This window comes from Erpetoichthys calabaricus, chromosome 14 (genome assembly GCF_900747795.2).
Source record: "Erpetoichthys calabaricus chromosome 14, fErpCal1.3, whole genome shotgun sequence".
Taxonomy (NCBI): domain Eukaryota; kingdom Metazoa; phylum Chordata; class Cladistia; order Polypteriformes; family Polypteridae; genus Erpetoichthys; species Erpetoichthys calabaricus.
In genome coordinates, this window is record NC_041407.2 from 16,199,002 (window position 1) to 16,220,466 (window position 21,465).

At 44.3% G+C, this 21,465-nt stretch overlaps 1 protein-coding gene across 1 annotated transcript in view; it reads left to right on the top strand.

Annotated features, from left to right (window-relative positions):
- Positions 1–13,026: 13,026 nt before the first annotated feature.
- map2k6 (mitogen-activated protein kinase kinase 6) overlaps positions 13,027–21,465 on the top strand; it is a 55,797-nt gene continuing 47,358 nt past the window's right edge. The window contains exon 1 of the mRNA XM_028819242.2: positions 13,027–13,536. Within this exon, the coding sequence (XP_028675075.1) occupies positions 13,518–13,536 (19 nt within the window). The 5' untranslated portion in view covers positions 13,027–13,517. The remainder of the gene's footprint in view (positions 13,537–21,465) is intronic.

Sequence of the window (21,465 nt, forward strand, 5' to 3'; positions counted from 1 at the left end):
CAGTCAGAATTTATCTCCCTCCAAGCCCAGTGTGTCCTCCTATAGTTCGTCTCCCCTGCTCACCCTTGGGGTCTTTTCAGCCAGGCTGAGACGCTGACAGATGCGGTCAACACCTTATCGCCCTTATTCCAGCCACATCGCCGGTGCGCCTGGAACACAATCTCATCATCCCACCACCATCCCCAGGCACCCGAAGGATGATCCCTGGAGTCTTCAGTCACTCAGTCCCTCAGAAGGAGCAACACACCCCTGGAGCGCCATTCCTCGGTCTACTCTCAGGGGGCCTTCCAACCGCCCATGCCTCCTGTCCTCTGTACCGGCTCGATCTCCTGATTCTTTGCTCTCTTTTGATTTCTTTTTTGTCTTACTCAGGCTTCTCCCTCAAAGACACGGGGGAGCATCAATGAGGAATGGCTGGGCTGATTGTGTTTGCACGTTTGTCACACCCGTGCGCTTGGAAAAAAACAGCTTAAGAGATTGTAATTCTCCACCGAGGCATGAGGTGGCGCTGCCTACTAACCATCTGTCTTTTCTCTTCATACCGTTCCATCTATGATGTCACTTTGGGGTCCCCACCTCTTCCTCTGAAATCAAGCGAACACCATCTTGAGCAGTCTGCCTGAATTTATAACGGAATGACTCACTTTAGGCCGGGTGGGCCACAAGATGGCCTAAGACACTTTCTGTGTGTGTTCTCTTTTCACAATGTGAACTAGCAATCAGTCAGGTTCCTCACTGATCACATCCATGGCCACAAAGCTTCCCAGTGGATATACACCCACATCCCTAAGCCTGAGCAGCAACGTTTTTATAACAAAACATCACACATTGTCCTGGACCCCTGATGTGCTTTACCACATTCCTAGATGAATGGGATCTACTAGAACAGATGACACAAATGATTGACAAAATCAACAACAATGAAGATCTGTCATGTCAAACAAAGTGAACCTATAAGAGGATATAAGAGAGGATGCAGTTAAACCAAGAGGGGAAATGCTGATTGAACTTCCTCAAGTCTTGTTTTTGGGCTGGGGCCACCTGGACATGCAGTTCAGATAAGTGCACATTTGACATTTAAAGTGAAATGCTTTGCATATGGAAATTGTATACATTGCACATTCCAGATGGCACTTCACTCAGGGTGGACGATGGCCACAAGGGTAGGTTCCCCCTTTTATTTTTGCAGAGGCTGCTTGCTGCCATGCTCAGCTTTGGTTTTCTGAATGGAACGATCAAACAACACTAATAATAATAATCACACTGGTCAACAGGGCGGCATGGTGGTGCAGTGGGTAGAACTGCTGCCTTTCCAGTACCCGGTTGTGGTGGGCGGCTGGAGGCTGTGCCCAGCCAGGACGCCAAGAAGGACCGAGAGAGGGACTATGCCTTCACCAGACCACGAGAGGGCAGCCACCCTGGTTTGTTTGGGGGCCAAGGGAATTGAACACGGAAGCTCAACCCCATAGTGGCCCGTGGCCACTGCCAGGGGGCGCCCGGGATGAGTAAGGAGCCCTGAACGTCAGCATTTTCCGCCACACCTGGATGTGCTGGCGGAAGAAATACCAGGGACACCCGGGTGCTCATAAGTGCCCATAGGAAGCTCATCAAGAGGCACCTGGAGCACATCTGGGTGAGATAAAAGGGGCCGCCTCCCTCCAGTCGTCAATCGGAGTCAGGAGGAAGAGGATGAAGCTCGCAGGAGAGGAGTGGAGATGGTGAAGGAAGGACTTTTGGAAGGCCCATACATAAGGGTGTTTGGTGCAGGGACACTGGGTTGTGTGCGAGACTGTGTTCATTGTACATATTGTAAATAAATACATGTGTTTTGGAACAGTTGGTGTCTGCCTGTTGGTGTTCGGGCTGGTTATCCACACGGTTTTACTATGCAAACCTACAAGACAACAACAACAACATTTATTTCTATAGCACATTTTCATACAAGGGGCAGCACGGTGGCGCAGTGGGTAGTGCTGCTGCCTCGCAGTTGGGAGACCTGGGGACCTGAGTTCGCTTCCCGGGTCCTCCCTGCGTGGAGTTTGCATGTTCTCCCCCGTGTCTGCGTGGGCTACAGTCCACAGACATGCAGGTTAGGTGCATTGGCGATCCTAAATTGTCCCTAGTGTGTGTGACCTGCGGTGGGCTGGGCGCCCCTGCCTGGGGTTTGTTGACTGGGATTGGCTCCCGTGACCCTGTAGTTAGGATATAGTGGGTTGGATGATTTCACTGGTCAACAAGCAGTTTGCTACTGGGATTCTTTCATCTGTACTTTAACAAATTTCACTTGCTGACTCCAAATCTGAAAAACGTTTTCGTCCAGCACGTTCCGTTTTTTAGTTATGATGTTCCAGGTCTTGGACAGCTAAGGGTGACTGGACAGTAAAGGCGATGCGTTTCAGCATTTAAGAAATAAGTTTGGTCTCAAGAAAAGTGAAGCCAAAATCAAGGAAGGTGTTTTTGTTGGCCCTGAATCTGTGAACTGATGCTTGACGATGAGTTCAAAACGAAACTGAAGCCCTCTGAATCAGCGCCCTCATTCGTGCAGGTTGTCCAGAATTTTCTTGACAGTCACAGAGCAGAGAATTATGCTGAGCTTGTGGAGAACCTGCTGAAAGTATATTAGCTTATGGTGTCACTGAGGACGCATTTTTTACATTCTCATCTCGACTTTTTTCCACCAAATCTAAGCGATGCCAGAGATGAGCATGGGGAAAGATTGCATCAAGATATAAAGGTGATGGAAAACTGATATTGGGGAAAATTCACTCTGAGCATGATGGGTGACTACTGTTGGTTCTTGCAAAGACAGACGGATGTGCAGTACAAGTGCAAAAGCGAGGGCCTCCAACATTTTTGGGCACGCTGACCTCACTTTTATATTGAGGTAAATTGACATAAATATACTTTAACGCGTCTCTGGTATCATCTTCTGGCTTGTTTTTTAGAATAAACACATCAAAACAATTTTGGTGGGACACAGTCCAAACTCCAGATATTGTGTTGATATATTATATTGAGGGCGGCACAGTGGCACAGTGGGTAACGCTGCTGCCTCGCAGTTGGGAGATCTGGGGACCTGGGTTCGCTTCCCGGGTCCTCCCTGCGTGGAGTTTGCATGTTCTCCCCGTATCTGCGTGGGTTTCCTCCCACAGTCCAAAGAATTGGCGATTCTAAATTGGCCCTAGTGTGTGCGGGGTGTGTGTGTGTGTGTCCTGTGGTGGGTTGGCACCCTGCCCGGGATTGGTTCCTGCCTTGTGCCCTGTGTTAGCTGGGATTGGCTCCAGCAGACCCCCATGACCCTGTGTTCGGATTCAGCGGGTTGGATAACGGATGGATGGATATATTATATTGATATTCAAAAGTGTCAAAACGTCAATGATGTGTATTTCAAAAACCTGACATGCTAGCTTAATTCCGATTTCATATATGAAATCAGTGTAAAAAACTTAATAAAGAGCTGCTCTGAAGTTCCCAGAAGCAAAATAAAAACTATTTTTTTGTAGACCAGTGTAATAATAAGTTACATTTATAGAACGCCTTCGCAAACCCAAGGTTGCTTTACATACAGAGTAAAAAAAAAAATACACAGAAGACAAAAGTTTGTAGAAGAGGAAAGTTTTTCAGTTGAGATTTTAAAGTGCAGAAAGAGGAGCAATCTTGGAGAGACCGAGGAAGAGTGTTCCAGAGTTGAGGGGTGTGAGAAGCAGCCCGGACACAGACAGACGGACATCGTGTTTGCACCCAACACACGTTTATTTAAAATATTTACAGTACTTAAAGTTGCACAAACCCAGTGCCTCCAGCACCAATCCCCCAAAGTCCAGGCCTAACTCTCTCCAGTGCCTGCCTTCTTCAGGCCGCCTCCTCTCCTGTGCAACAAGACTCTTGTCCACCTCCGCCCGGGCCCCTACGCAACCAGGGCAGTTGCCCCCTCATGCAAGCCCTCCTTCTGGTCCTCTCGGGCGTCTCGGCTGGGTACCACCCCCAGCGGCATGCCACAGGGGCCATAACTCTGAAGGAGCTGCCTGCCTCCCAGGGTGGAGAGTCTGGTGGGTGGGACAGTAAGGAGATGACTAAGAGAGCGACAGGGAGTGTAAGGAACTAGGAGCGGAGTGAGGTAGAGGGGGGCAAAGGTTATGGAGGGCTTTGAAGGTAAGAAGCAGAATCTTGAACATCAGAAGGTAAAGGTGGAAAAGTCAGATGGGACAAAGTAAAACAAAACAAATACGACATCGGTGAGAAGCGGCAGCCAAGCGCGCACAGCGTACTCTCAACCGGAAGTTTCCACCCCTAATAATAATAATAATAATAATATTGGCTCCAGCAGACCCCCGTGACCCTGTGTTCGGAAAATGGATGGATGGATGGATAATAATAATAATAATAATAATAATAATAATAATAATAATAATAATACATTTTATTTATTCGTAGGCGCCTTTCTAAACACTCAAGGACACCAAACAATAGAAAAAACACAGATTATAAACAAAACTAAAAATACTAAATTTAAAATCAGACAGAGCAATTGCAGTCTTAAAGAAATGGGTTTTAAGTTTAGATTTGAAAAGTGAAAATGATCCAATACTTCTAAGCTCAGATGGTAGTGAGTTCCAGAGCAACTGAATGCTCTGCTCCCCATGGTGGTAAGACGGACGAAGGGGACAGTCAAGTGGATGGAGGAAGAGGATCTAAGGGTACAGGAGGGAATGGCAACATGGAGGAGGTCAGACAGATATGGAGGGGCGAGGTTGTGGAGAGCCTTAACAGTTAGTAGGAGAATTTTGGATTGAATTCGGAACTGAGGGCGGCATGGTGGCGCAGTGGGTAGCGCTGCTGCCTCACAGTTAGGAGAATGGTTCGCTTCCTGGGTCCTCCCTACGTGGAGTCTGCATGTTCTTCCCATGTCTGCATGGGTTTCCTCCCACAGTCCGAAGACATGCAGGTTAGGTGCGTTGACGATTCTAAATTGTCCCTGGTGTGTGTGTGTGTGTGTGCCCTGCCCGGGGTTTGTTTCCTGCCTTGCACCCTGTGTTGGCTGGGATTGGCTCCAGCAGACCCCTGTGACCCTGTAGTTAGGATATAGCGGGATGGATAATGGATGGATGGATTCACAACTGAACTGGAAGTCATTGAAGCTGCTGCAAGATGGGAGTGATGTGGTGAATAGAATTCTAGTAATGATGCGGGCAGGCAGCTGAATTCTGGACCAGTTGAAGCTTCTAAAGAGATTTATGAGAAAGACTAAAGAAAAGGGAATTGCAATAATCCAGACGAGAAGTGAGAAGGCTATGAACGAGGAGAGCAGTGGTATGGGGAGTGAGGGAGGGGCGAATACAATTAATGTTACGCAAGTGGAAATATCCAAACGGGGATATGTTATTGATGTGGGACTGAAAGGATAAAGTACTGTCACGGATGACACCTGTGGGGAAGGGGAGACAGGAATTATCAATAACAAAGGGAAAATGATCAGTTTTGGATAATGTTGATTTTGTACCAATGAGGAGAACCTCAGTTTTGTCACTATTTAATTTAAGACAATGTGAAGAAAACCAGGATTTGATTTCTGCTATGCAATCAATAAGTGAGGAGGGTGGAAAGGAAGCAGTAGGTTTGCTAGTGAGACAGAGCTGGGTGTCATCAGCATAACAGTGGAAGCTAATGTTATTTTTACGAAAGATATTACCAAGGGGAAGGAGGTCAATAATGAATGGAAGGGGTCCCAGGACAGAGCCCACCTGAAGTAACAGCGGTGGGATGGGATGTAAAAGTTTTAAGCTGAACAAACTGAGTGCAGCCTGAGAGACAGGATCTGAACCAATGTAGTGGAGTGTGGGTAATGCCAATCGAAGATTAACTATTAAGGAAAGTACTGTGGCAAACATTCAGAAGTTTGTTGAATTGAGAGACTTCCGCTGTGAGTGGACGCTGGCAGGACTGGTCGCCGCTGCTCGCCAGTAACTAGACTGCTGATTTTAGGTTCGACTGGTGATTTTGCTGGTGATATTGCCGTTATTGCGGATATCTCCGCGTGGTTGTGTACGGCTGTGTATGCACTAGCTTCAGCCTAACTGACCTGGTTTGTTCTCTGGACGCCTGAGCTGCTTGTGGTTTCGCCTACAATGTGGACTGGTAGGATATTCACCTGGTTTATGTTTGTTTGGTCTTTCCTGTCACTCGCTATCCAACCTGCGACGGGCCTGCTCCAGTACTCAGCTGCTGCGTCTCCACCAGTCTGTGCTGCATTTCGAACCAGACGTCATATTTCTCCCTCGTCGGAGATAAATCATCCATCGTGGGTCCCGCCAGGAGATTCCGAATGGACACCTCAAAAGGAATTAACTCCTTCTGGTGTAGCTCTCGGCACCCTCCACGTAACACAGATAGGACTGCTGACCACAGTGTGTTGGCCAGCCTAGCTCGGTCTCCTACCACCGTTGCCAAATGCGACAGTCGCCATTGTCAATTTCGGTCTACTGAACATCCGCTCACTCACTCTGCTGCTCACATCATCACTCATACCCGGTCTATTCACCATATTACTCCGGTCTTGCAGCAGCTTCATTGTTTGAAGTTTCGAATTGATTTTAAAATTCTGCTGTTAACATTTAAGGCCATTCATAACCTCCACCCCTCCATGTCTGTCCAACCTTCTTCATGTTGCCACTCCCTCGTGTAACCTTAGATCCTCGTCCTCCATCCATCATCCGTCTAACCACCATGGGGAGCCGAGCATTCAGCATTCACTCTACCTACCGAGCTTAGAAATATTGAATCATTTTTAACTTTCAACTGTAAACTTAAAGCCCCTTAATTAATAATATCTTTTTCTTTATGATTACAGTGGCTTTGTTTGGTTTTAATTTTTATATTTTCTGATGTTTTAAGTTTTGTTTATAATGTGCTTTTTTCTTTATTGTTTGTTCAGTGTCCTTGAGTGCTTAGAAAGGCACCTTGTATAAATAAAATGTATTATTATTATAAAATATTATCAAAGGCCACACTCAGATCAAGAAGGATGAGAATAGTGATTAAACCAGAATCAGCTGCCATAAGGAGGTCATTAGTCATTTTGATAAGTGCTGTTTCTGTAATATGGAGGGGGGCAAAAACAATTTCAATTTAGGGTCACAGTGAGGGGGCCCCATTAACATCAGCAGCTCTGGACAGGGCATCAGTCCATTCCAGTACAGTTTACTATAACCTTGGCATCTTTGGGGAGGTGGGAGGGCAACAGGAATACCCATGCAGACACAGGAAACTCCACAAGGACAATGCCCAGGTGCTCATTTGAACCCAGGGCAATATTAGCAACAGTAGCCACTGCACTGCCATGGCACCTGAATTACACTAAGCCACTGAAAATAGAAACGTTTGTAGTGACAGATTGTCTGCCTGGCAAGACTGCACCTAAATGAGTAAAATTCATGTTTGAAGGGAGCTGACACTGGTGGTGGCACGTTACCCTCCTTGGTTCCGTGGATAAAAAAATCAAAATGCAGCATGATGTCTATGGTGGAGCACTTTAAAAAACTGCTAAATAGAAAATTCAAGTGACGTATAGAGAAAAATTTAAATTTTGCATAGATTTATTCATATATAGAGAAACAGCAATAATTTTCCATTCATCCATTATCCAACCCGCTATATCCTAACTACAGGGGTCTGCTGGAGCCAATCCCAGCCAACACAGGGCGCAAGGCAGGGTGCCAGCCCACACACACCAAGCATAATTTAGTAATCGCCAATGCACCTAACCTGCATGTCATTGGACTGTGGGAGGAAACCCACGCAGACACGGGGAGAACATGCAAACTCCACGCAGGGAGGACCTGGGAAGTGTACCCGGGTCTCCTAACTGCAAGGCAGCAGCACTACCCACTGTGCCACCGTGCCGCCCACAATAATTTTTCACCTGTAATTACTATTTATAAGCATCACCTAGACAAGAATATAGTATAGACACACTGATAAGCCGTGTTCTAATTATTAGTTTAATATAATTACGCTGTGAAAACCAGAACCAGTGTAGTGTACAAGTGATGGATAGGTGCAGGATTGATCATGAAATAAAATTATAAATTGTAAATTAGTTATTTATCTTCCTAGAAATTATTATCAGTGTAATGTTTATGTTTATTTTTATTATTGCCTCAGACATTTCAACTGCCGCGTCTGATGCCGTCACAAAAGGACAGTGTGGAAATTATTTTTGAACCGTTTGTGGATAAAAATCAGAGAATTTGACTTTTTTCATTCATGAGTGATATTTATCCGAATCCTGCAGCTTACACATGAATTGTACTGAGCCTTTTGGCCAATAATGCCGCCACCAAAAATGTGGACCACCTGGGATGGACCGCCCCCTCCTACTCCACTGCAGCAATGCTAACCATAATAATCAACTCAGTAAATTTGTCAGACCCTTCCTTGTCAGACACCAGCAAAACCAAAGAGCTGGTGGTGGATTTTAGGAGGCCCTGAGGGTGCAGACCTATAAATACCTGGGAGTGCAGCTGGATGATAAACTGGACTGGACTGCCAATACTGATGCTCTGTGTAAGAGAGGACAGAGCCGACTATACTTCCTTAGAAGGCTGGCGTCCTTCAACATCTGCAATAAGATGCTGCAGATGTTCTATCAGACGGTTGTGGCGAGCGCCCTCTTCTACACGGTGGTGTGCTGGGGAGGCAGCATAAAGGGGACGCCTCACGCCTGGACAAACTGGTGAGGAAGGCAGGCTCTATTGTAGGCACAGAGCTGGACGGTTTGACATCCGTGGCAGAGCGACGGGCGCTGAGCAGGCTCCTATCCATTATGGAGAATCCACTGCATCCACTAAACAGGATCATCTCCAGACAGAGGAGCAGCTTCAGCGACAGACTGCTGTCACCGTCCTGCTCCACTGACAGACTGAGGAGATCGTTCCTCCCCCACACTATGCGACTCTTCAATTCCACCCAGGGGGTAAACGTTAACATTATACAAAGTTATTGTCTGTCTGTATACCTGCCTCACACTCTCCACCTTGCACTTTTTTCCCTGCACTGCATTTTTATCACTCTTTAATTAATATTGTTTTTATCAGTATGCTGCTGCTGGAGTATGTGAAATTCCCCTTGGGGGTTAATAAAGTTTATCTATCTATCTATCTATCTATCTATCTATCTATCTATCTATCTATCTATCTATCTATCTATCTATCTATCTATCTATCTATCTATCTATCTATCTATCTATCTATCTATCTATCTTAGCTGTCAGGGACACTTAAAAGTCCAGTATGCCATTAAAATCCACTACTTCAGTTACTATTGACTTCAATAGAAATTTGCCAGGCTAATACTGTAGAACAATTTTAAAAAACTGCTAAAAACCCTTTATTTTAAAATGGCTTTCTCATAGCTTCATTTTAAGTTAATCCTCATGCTCTGTATATGCATTTAATTATCATTATTATTCATGGTGGCTCCAAAATCCTTACTCACCATCTACTTTCTCTGCTGTTCTTTTTCCAGTTTTCTGTGCTGGAGATCTGCGCCACCACCACCTGATTAAAGCACTGTGATGTTCCTTCATTGATGGATTAAAGGCCAGAAGTCTACGTGACCGTCACCATCAAGTTCTTCCATATGAACCCTGAATACAATGAGGACTGATTGAGGTCATTGATGTGAGGTAGAATGCTTAGAAGGGGCTGGCCAGGTGGTCTCGTGGCTTCGGAACCCCTGCAGATTTTTTTTTTCTCCAGCCATCTGAGGTTTTTTTTTGTTTTTTCTGTCCTCCCTGACCATCGGACCTTACTTTTATTTTATGTTAATTAGTGTTCCCTAATTCTATTTTCTTAATTTTGTCTGTTTTTCTCTTTCTTCATCATGTAAAGCATTTTGAGCGACATTATTTGTATGAAAATCCATCCATCCATCCATTTTCCAACCCGCTGAATCCGAACACAGGGTCATGGGGGTCTGCTGGAGCCAATCCCAGCCAACACAGGGCACAAGGCAGGAACCAATCCCGGGCAGGGTGCCAACCCACTGCAGGACATGCACAAACACACCCACACACCAAGCACACACTAGGGCCAATTTAGAATCGCCAATCCACCTAACCTGCATGTCTTTGGACTGTGGGAGGAAACCGGAGCGCCCGGAGGAAACCCACGCAGACACGGGAAGAACATGCAAACTCCACGCAGGGAGGACCCGGGAAGCGAACTCAGGTCCCCAGGTCTCCCAACTGCGAGGCAGCAGCACTACCCACTGCGCCATCGTGCTGCCCCTTGTATGAAAATGTGCTATAGAAATAAATGTTGTTGTTGTTGTCTTGTAGGTTTGCATAGTAAACCGTGTGGATAACCAGCCCGAACACCAACAGGCAGACACCAACTGTTCCAAAACACATGTATTTATTTACAATATGTACAATGAACACAGTCTCGCACACAACCCAGTGTCCCTGCACCAAACACCCCTATGTATGGGCCTTCCAAAAGTCCTTCCTTCACCATCTCCACTCCTCTCCTGCGAGCTTCATCCTCTTCCTCCTGACTCCGATTGACGACTGGAGGGAGGCGGCCCCTTTTATTCTCACCCAGATGTGCTCCAGGTGCCTCTTGATGAGCTTCCTACGGCACTTATGAGCACCCGGGTGTCCCTGGTATTTCTTCCGCCAGCACATCCAGGTGTGGCGGAAATGCTGACGTTCAGGGCTCCTTACTCGTCCGGGCGCACCCTGGCAGTGGCCACGGGCCACTATGGGGTTGAGCTTCCGTGTTCAATTCCCTTGGCCCCCAAACAAACCAGGGTGGCTGCCCTCTCGTGGTCTGGTGAAGGCATAGTCCCTCTCTCGGTCCTTCTTGGCGTCCTGGCTGGGCACAGCCCCCAGCCGCCCACCACAACCGGTACTGGAAAAAGTACCACAAAAAAAAAAAAAAAAATTCAGAATACTACAGTATCAGTATTTCTGGATTTTTCATACCGGAAGTAAACGTCACTTTTCCACTCAACTGCATCCCCCTTCCCTCGAATATCTGGGAGTGCAGCTGGATGATAAATTGGACTGGACTGCCAATACTGATGCGCTGTGCAAGAAAGGACAGAGCCGGTTATACTACCTTAGAAGGCTGGCATCCTTCAACATCTGCAATAAGATGCTGCAGATGTTCTATCAGACAGTTGTGGCGAGCGCCCTCTTCTACACGGTGGTGTGCTGGGGAGGCAGCATTAAGAGGAAAGACGCCTCACGCCTGGACAAACTGGTGAGGAAGGCAGGCTGTATTGTTGGCATGGAGCTGGACAGTTTGACATCTGTGGCAGAGCGAAGGGCGCTCAGCAGGCTCCTATCAATTATGGAGAATCCACTGCATCCACTAAACAGTGTCATCTCCAGACAGAAGAGCAGCTTCAGCGACAGACTGCTGTCACCATCCTGCTCCACTGACAGACTGAGGAGATCGTTCCTCCCCCAAACTATGCGACTCTTCAATTCCACCCGGGGGGGTAAACGTTAACATTTAACATTATACAAAGTTATTGTCTGTTTTTCACCTGCATTATTATCATTCTTTAATTTAATATTATTTATTGTATCAGTATGCTGCTGCTGGAGAATGTGAATTTCCCATTGGGATTAATAAAGTATCTATCTATCTATCTATCTATCTATCTATCTATCTATCTATCTATCTATCTATCTATCTATCTATCTATCTATCTATCTATCTATCTATCTACTGTATGTCACTGGCCAGCATTGGTTATCAAATCCTAAGTCCATAAGTACAGCAGCACAGGAGGCTTGTCCAGGACTTTGTCTGGTGGTGCAGGGACATCAACCTGCAACCCACCATCAGCAAGATAGAAGAGCTGGTGGTGGACTTCCAGTGTGCCAAGAAGACCCTGTGAGACCAGTCACCATCCAGGGGGAGGACGTGGAAGTGGTGCAGAGCTACAAGTACCTGGGGGTCCATATGACCAACAAACTGGACTGGTCTGACAACACAAGAAGGGCCAGAGCAGAGTGGACTTCCTGAGGAGACTGAGGTCTTTGGATGTGCGCAGCAAGTTGCTGGAGATGTTCTACCAGTCCATAGTAGCCAGTGTGGGGTCTGCGCTGCAGTCTCCTGGGGAAACAACTTGAGCTCAAAAGAAGCACAATACCTGAGCAAAGGTATCAGGAAAGCCTGCGCCAACATGGGGTGAACCCTGGATACACTGGAAGCTGTTGTAGAGAGAATGGTGGCAAATTTGGACGTCATTGTGAAAAATCCTCTCTCATTTAGCCACAGGCTCATTCCACCATGGTCTGCTAAGAAGCACCTCAGGGGGTCACAGAGGATTATAGACACTTGGAATACGCTGTCAGGTAGTGTGGTAGACAGTAGGACTTTAGGGACTTTCAAAACTCAACTTGATGTTTTCATAGAAGAATAAAGTGGATTGGACTGGCGAGCTCTGTTAGGCCGAATGGGGGCTGGGTGGTTTCGTGGCCTGGGGACCCCTGTAGATTTTTTTTTCTGGAGTTTTTTTAAAATTTATTTTATTTTTCTGTCCTCTCTGGCCATTACAAGATGTAAGTGTCCAGAATCCACTCCACCATGAACTGATCAATCAGTTTATCAAGTAAAATGCGGGGTTGCATTGTATTAATAGCTGACGATTAGCAGCAATCTTGCAGGGTTGCTTGAAGGCTTGCTGTGTCATCTTCCACATCACCGCCTAGCTCTTCAGGCTTTTTTCTTTCGTTTCTTTTTTTTTCCTTCCATACATTTGCATTCTAAGTTGTTCAAGACTGGGGAAATAATTACAGTGATGACTTTAAATAGGCGTGTGCCGAGCCAAGAACTGGCTCTCCGTCTAGGACTGATTTCCGTGCCCGTGTTAAAACTGGGATAGGCTTTAGTTAAGCGCACGCCTGTACTCGAATGGCTAAATTACATCTGCGCTACAGTGTAGTTTTAAGAAGATCCCACCTTTCACCTGTGTCTCTTTTTCCCTCTATCAATTACAACGCCTCTAGCCTTTCTGCTGGCTTGAAGTCGCTTGCGCTGAGCCTGTTGAATGTGTTCCGAGGAAGCGGCGTGAGACTACATTTCCCGTCAAGCCTCGCGTCAGGTGCAGGAAGCACGTCTGCAGGGAGACTCGCTGATCCGAGTTTGGAGCTCACGGCTTCCAGCTTTGGCCCATCATGTTATAAGTGCCGTGGAGCTCCTCCGCTGGCCGTGCAATTGCACCAGAAATCCCTGCTTTGCAGCCCGCTTTGCAGGTTGTGCATTTCTACTTTCGCTTTCTGCACGGGAGTCTGCAACTAGAAGTCGAAAAAAGTCCGAGTGCATGAAGATCAGAGGCTGAATTCTGCATCTTTGCTGCAAGTCCTGCTTCTGAAGCTCCAAAGAGAGAGAGAGGGGGAGAGAGAGAGAGAGGGAAAGGGAGAGGGAGAAGGCAAAGTCTTTTGTGCTCCCCCACCCCCACTTCCCCGCCCCCTCACCCCGACCGACCCTATTGCAGGGGAAATGTCTCTATCAAAGGGAGGTAAGATTCACGCAATTTTCGAGTCGTGCAAACGGGGCTGCAGACGATGCCGATTGCACCCCAGCTGCTCGCGTTTCGTGTGTGCATTTTCAAGTTTGAGGCTCTTGCAGACAAGGGTTCAGTTGCATTTCCTGTTTCGGAGTTTTTTTTTAACCTCCTTTTGCTCGCACGCACACGCGCAACCAACCGCGCGCGCGCACGCAGTGGTAAGTGACGGACGGACAGAGGGAGAGCCAGGCAGCCAGCCGGCCGACCGGCCGGCCAAACTTGTGCAGCTCTCCGATTGTTACGCAGCGTAAATTGGGTCTCTTGCTTGCAAGTGGCACTGCAGCGCGACCTTTGCTTGCGTGCATAAATGCATTCTTGAATGTCATTATTCAGAATGAAGCCACTCTTTGAAGCATTCAAGCGGAATGCCAGAACGCATTCCGGGGAAGAGGTAACGCCTTGACGTTTTTCTGCAAGACCCCCCCCCCCCCCATTATTATTATTATTATTATTATTATTATTATTATTATTATTGGTTAAGAAACACTGCATCGCGCAAATCCAGTTTGCACCAAAGTAAATCTAAAAATAGCAGCTGGCTGCACAACTCTGTTGGGAGCCGCGGCTGCCGAGGGGGTTGTCAGGGCAGACAGGCGGGCACTTTTGCACGGGTGCTGGGCTGAATCGCCCCTCCCCTGCCCTCTTCTTTAATGAAGGCATGCCAGATTTGTTTTTCCACTCCCGTTGAGCCCTGTTCCCTCGTTTCCCATTTGAAACGGTTAATTTGCCAAGTTGCATTGCTTGCTCAGTGGAAATTAAATAGCACAGCAATGAGGATCGTGTGCACGCGAGCCACGAATGCACCTGCAGGGCATATGGGAAGTGCAATAGCGAAGAGAACAGACCCGGACTGCCAGATCGTTTTAAACATTGCAGAAAACGCTCAAAGCCCGAGGCACTCATTCTAAGCTGCTTCCAAGAAAGATCTGTCACTGTGTGTGTGTGTGACGGGGGGGGGGGGGGGGGGGGGGGGGGGGGGTTTGGTTGGGTGGATTGTGATGATTGACAGCGATCAATGCGCTACACCTCGAGCTTGGCACAAAACGTGTTAAATGTTCAGGAATTTCTGCGAACTCGGCGAAATGCATCGAACAACAACATTTATGTGTATAGCACATTTTAATACAAACAATACAACTGAAAGTGCTTTACTTGATAAAAAAGATATATATATATATATATATATATATATATATATATATATATATATATATATATATATATATATATATATATAATATACAAAAAACAAAATTAGACAATAATATTATATAGTATGTAACAAAGAAAAAAGTAAGGTCAACAGGCCAGGAGGACAGAAACATAAAAACTCCAGTTAGGCTGAGAAAATAAACAAAATCTGCAAGGGTTCTAATGGCAAAAGACCACTCTGCCCAGACTGGGCAATCATTCTACACAACATAGATGTTTGAAATCAGTCCTCATATAGTTTACAGGCTTCACATGGAAGAGTTTGATGAAGATGGTCATGTGGACATCTGGGACACCTGCTATTCAGTCCATAAACACAAGGGGCAGCATGGTACCTTGATCAGGTGGTGGTGGTGCAGAGACTGCAGAGAATAGCAAAGATTAGATAGATAGATAGATAGATAGATACTTTATTAATCCCATTAGTACGGTATTGCAGAACCCAGAGGAAAATGATAATTCAGTTCCCAGATAGACTATTACAGATACAACTAAAATGTAGCTACGAAAAACCTATTTTAAAATAAAGGGTTTTTAGCAGTTTTTTAAAATTGTTCTGCAGTATTAGCCTGGCAAATTTCAATTGAAGTCAATAGTAAATGAAGTAGTGGATTTTAATGGCATACTGTCTAAGCTAAGGAAGGGTCTGACAAATTTACTGAGTCAATTATTATGGTTAGCATTGCTGCAGTGGCGTAGGAGGGGGCGGTCCACCCCGGGCGGCACATTTTTAGGGGTGGCATTATTGGCCGAAAGGCTCAGTACAATTCGTGTACGTATAAGCAGCAGGGTTTGGAAAAATATCACTCATGAATGAAAAAAGTCAAATTCTCTGATTTTTTTTTTAATCCACAAATGCTTCAAAAATAATTTTCAGACTGTCCTTCTGTGACGGCTTCAGACACAGCAGTTGAAATTTCTGAGGCAATAACAAAAATAAACATAAACATTACACCGATAATAATTTCTAGGAAGATAAACAACTAATTTACAATTTATAATTTCGTTTCGTGATCAATCCGAACGTGTTCTTGCTCTGCGCAGAAAACATCCCCACCTATCTTATCACTTGTACACTACACTGGTTCTGGTTTTCGCAGCGTAATTATACTAAACTTATAATTAGAACATGGCTTATCAGTGCGTCTATACTACATTCTTGTCTAGTTGATGCTTATATGTGAAAATTTATTGCTGTTTCTCTATATATGAATAAATCTATGCAAAAGTTATCTTAATTTTTCTCTATACGTCATTTGAATTTTCTATTTAAATAGGTTAACATATTCAGACATGTTGGAGGGCGGCAAATTGAAGCACCGCCCCGTCCCGAGCTGCACGAACTCGAGCTACGCCACTGCCTTGCTGCATCCCATCTTGACCCTCTGAGATCAAATTCTACTCAGAGTCCACAATATTCAAGATCATTTACCTCTCCGCATGTTCACGCCTCCTAAGTTTTCATTTCACAAATGCGGACACTAGTCTCTGTTGTCACCTTTCATCCACACTACCCTGATGTTTTTAGCCCCTCTGAATGTGAAGACTTTTGTATAAACGGCACGCTCGTCTCTCCAGAGCTATATGCGTCAGAAAGCACAGCCTCCACTCTGTAATGTGGACGCGTGTAAACACGGTTTTCCAAAATCACGCTCTGATTTGCTGGTGCTTACCACGTGGCTCTTTTCTGATTGGATCCTGCGCCTTACAGCAGCTCATTCCCTGACTGGTCACACCCTTCACGGACAGAAAACATAGCATAGCAGACAGAGAAGAGCAACTTTCCATTTCGTTTGTTGTGTTGCTCACCCGTATGCATCTAAATAGTTTTGTTTGTACTGTTGAAGAAGATTTACCTGTTACTACAGTTTTGTGCTAAATCCTGTGCTCAGCGACGTTACGATGACTTGAAGGATTTTTCCACAGATGCGCACCAGCCCTGTGCAGGCGAACGGCTACTTCATTTATGCGCTTTCGGTTGTTTTAGTGCGGACTGAGATACTTTAGTAAATGATGTGAAATCACTATATGTTTATTTTCATTTTTTTTTTTTACGTTATTCCTTTGTGGTAAATTATTTGCATAGCTTTGTGTAAGTTTTCTCCTTACAAGTTCATTTGAATTGATATCTATTGTGTATTTGTGTGTATTGCATTGTATTTTATTATCATTTGTCTACATTGCTTTTATTTGCCTTTCCTTTTTTAATGGTGTTTATTTGTTTTCTCCTAAACAGATGTTTTGTAATGAACATTATCTACATGTTTATTAATATTTTGGTCCATTGGATTGTGTCTTTCACTATGTTGTAATTGTGCACCCAGTAAGGGCTCGTTTATACTTCACGCTCAGAACGCGTACGCACACACATCATGGCTGCCACGCGTTCCCAGCATTCATTTGACGTGTCCTCTGAGCAGGTCCTCAGAAATTAACGTGATGCATGCGCGAGTTGCAGTACCAGCAAAAAGTCGGGGGGCGCAGCGTGCTAAAAGTTGGAACGTAACATCAGAGTCTCTGGTTACTATCTATGTCAGTGCTCCGCAACCGGTGTGCCACGGCACACTGGTGTGCCTTGAGCCGATACAGGTGTGACGCGGTCAAATAAGACAATTTTCTAACTAAATAATATTTCAATGGCCCTCGTTAGAAACACAATAACGAGAATACGTGCAATGAAATATTCGCGTAAATAGCCTTTTAAAGGTTTCATAATTTTATGTGTCATTTCTCTGAAATAATAAATCCCATCGCCTGGCGCCTACGACGTAGGCCCTACGTAGTCGCCAGACAACTCCGTAGTACGCTTTGATAGGCAGATCGCTCCGTGTCCTCACCTAGATTCAGTTCAAGCCGACGTATTAGTCGTGCTACGTCGCATTCACATGTCTTGCGACAGTAGTTATCATTCATTACTATTAGTTGCGTTGCTGAATTGTGTATGGTTAACGTTCTTCGTGTGATTCATATTTAGTTTTATACCCCTTTAAATATGGATAAATTTTTACGTGGAAAAGATTCGTCTTCACGTACAGATGATGAAGAACCCAGCACAAGTGTTGCAAAAAAAACCAAAAGATTGTGAAAAGGAAGTACAACGAAGACTACATTCGATATGGATTCTCGTGGTGTGGTGACGAAACGGCTCCAAAGCCACAATGCATCATTTGCGGCGATCAGCTATCAAACGAGGCAATGGCACCCAGTAAACTAAATCGTCATCTAAATTCAAACCATCCCAGTTACGCCAAAAAAGACAAACAACTCTTGTGTTAATTAAAAATGATAAGCGGTCATGCTTAAAAGATCTTGACCAAGAACTTCGGGTTGCGCTGTCAAATATTGAGCCGAATATAAAACTTTTGTGTTCATTGAAACAAGCGCAGGTATCACATTAATCAGTCATTATGTTATAATAATTATTAAGATTGCATAAAAGTAAATATAGTATAGTTTTTATGTATGTATACTTATAAAAAATGTATACTTATAATAAAAAATGAAAATTTATTGTAAAATTTGTGTATTAAATTCATATCTATATATCAGTGGCGTCTGGAGATCATGTTGCTAGGGGCGGTGAAAAATTTGACGCCCCAAAGCTGAAAGAAATTTTTTTTTTTGCGCGTCCTCAAGGAACAAAAAAAAAAGGAAAGTACCGTAGTTTGGACGCCCCTAAATAGCTGGCGCTCGGAGCGGACCCCCGCCCCCTCCCCCCACCTAGCTACGCTACTGCTATATATTTTGGCTTTTGATGTGCCGCGGAATTCTAGGAAGAACTTTGGTGTGTCGTAGGTGAGAAAAGGTTGCGGAGCACTGATCTATGTGACAGAAAGCCTATATGCGGATCCTATGGGATCGATGTGCGCGCTTCGATGTTTGATGAATGGTTCGATGTGGTGAAGCAAAATGCCGACATACAGATGCATTCGTGGTGCTTTTATATTCAAGTGTCGCATATTTCCGATCGTAATGACACGATACATTTTAAAAGTCTCACATACCATCTTTTGTGCCGTCTTTTCTTTTTTTTTGCAACTTCACAACAGCAACATAATGTACAGCCACAGAGAAAAAAAAAAATAAGGACATGTTGAAAAGGTGTATTTTGTGATTAAAGTGGAAATATCGGCTTTAATCTCGAAATGTCCACTTTATCATTAAAGCAGACCGTCGTAAACGTCATCCCAGTTTTTAATCGCTGTGGCAAGCAGCAATAGATCACCACACAGAACACATTAAATGTATGATATTCCAACTCTCTGCAAATTTGTGAATTTCCCCTTGGGGATTAATAAAGTATCTATCTATCTATCTATCTATCTATCTATCTATCTATCTATCTATCTATCTATCTATCTATCTATCTATCTATCTATCTATCTATCTATCTATCTATCTATCTATCTATCTATCTATCTATCTATCTTATCCTGCCTACTACGCTAAAATTAAAATCTATCTATCTATTATATAGTGCCTTTCATATCTATCTATCTATCTATCTATCTATCTATCTATCTATCTATCTATCTATCTATCTATCTATCTATCTATCTATCTATCTATCTATCTATCTATCTATCTATCTATCTATCTATCTATCTATCTATCTATCTATCTATCTTATCCTGCCTACTACGCTAAAATTAAAATCTATCTATCTATTATATAGTGCCTTTCATATCTATCTATCTATCTATCTATCTATCTATCTATCTATCTATCTATCTATCTATCTATCTATCTATCTATCTATCTATCTATCTATCTATCTATCTATCTATCTATCTATCTATCTATCTATCTATCTATCTATCTATCTATCTATCTATCTATCTAGAATCTTTAGATTTGTACTTGATATCACTTTCATGATGAAATGCATTAGCGTGTGTATGTTACATTTTACAGATAAATCGTTAATGTTGTTTAAATAATGAATACTGTTAATAATTACACACATGGGGTGACGGAGCGGTACCACTGGTGTTTCACAGGGAGTCACGTCCCTGGTGTTCCCTGCTTGGATTTCACACTCTGCTCCGGTTTCCTTCCAAAGATATGCAGATTTGGGGATTTGGTGCCGTTAAAATGACTCCTGTGTATGTGTGTGCTTGTATTCACCTTGCGATGAGCTGATGCCCCATCTAGGGATTGTTTCTGCCTTGTGCCCAATGCTTGCTGGAATGGACACATCCCTGGATTGATGGATTTAATCATTAAATATCCTTTTCAGAAATTGTATTAAGGTGTCATCGGTATTTATTGGCTGCTCCAGGCAATTCACAACACACAGAAGCCGAACCTGTTCTCACCGTGATGAAATCTTGCACTGCCACCTGCTGGATTCCTCCAGATTTACGTAAAGTACGCGCGCAAGTATAAACAGTAAAACAGTTGCGTAGCAGGAGTGTATGTTGGAGCATGCGTTTTGTGAAGTATAAACCTGTCCTAAGACTGTGATTGGTGTTTCATTTGGTGGTACAATATTGATTGCATTCAGCAAAGTTTATTTTTGTGAGTTTTCTTTCATTTTTTTCATTATTTGTTTTTTTCGCTTGTTTTTGCCCAGTTTCTTAAGTGTCCTGCTTCTTCTATATTGCTGAAAAGACTAGTATGGGTGGAGATCATTTTGCTTTAACTCTATTGTTAAATGAAAAGGTAGTAGAAGAGATGTAGCGTAACACCCACAGTGTCCGTGATGTAAGGGATCAGCGTTATACACTGGGGGGGCTATCTGTTATTATGACGGCATACTTGAAACTTGGAAGGGTTTGAGAGACCCCGTAATGTTCTCAGTTATTCAGAAGTTCAAAAAGACTGGTGTAGGTAGAGGCACTGGTGGTGGGGGGGGGGGGGGGGGGGGTTGAAAGGCAATCTTAATGCTGATGGGTTAGTCCATAGGATTACATGACTTCTTGATGCAATAAGGAAGACTGAATGTGGGGGGGCCTAATGTAAATTTAATTATTGCAGCATCTACACCGTCCCCTCTCTAAAGAGTTTGGAGGAGCGTGCAGGTGAAAATGATCCCTGATGCTGCCGGGAATGATGAGAGCTTGTAGTTGTATGCATTTCTATTTGCCATAAGGAGTTAGGAAGCTTTGCCAAGGTTCAAGATTCACTAGGGGTCAGAGGTGGTCTTAATTTTTGATATCTAATTCTTCCCTGTTGCAGAGAGTTTGCACATAACTCAAGGGTGTCCAAACTATGGACCGTGGGCCAACTGTGGCCCATGGTCCATTTTGAATTGGCCCGCAGCAAATTCTAAAAATATAATGAAATATGGACCCCACACGAAACTTGTTCTTAACGTCTTAGGTTTAACACAAGGCGGTAGCTACTCTCTTGATCAAGGCAGCGTCTTCACAAACAAGCGCAACCAAAGAACAATTTTGTTACGGGTGACCAAAAATGGCAGAACCAAAGAAACGCACAATAGCAGCCGAGTGCAGAAAATTTCAGACACAGTGGGAAAGTGAATATTTCTTCCTAGAAGTCAAGGGTAAGTGTATCTGTTCGATTTGCAATGAAACTATTGCAGTGACAAAAGTGTGTCGACACTACGAAACCAAACATCTGACCTACACGTCCCACACTGGTGCCGCGCGAGAACAGAAAGTTAAGCAAATGGCGGCTAGTCTGCTAAATCAACAACAGGATTTT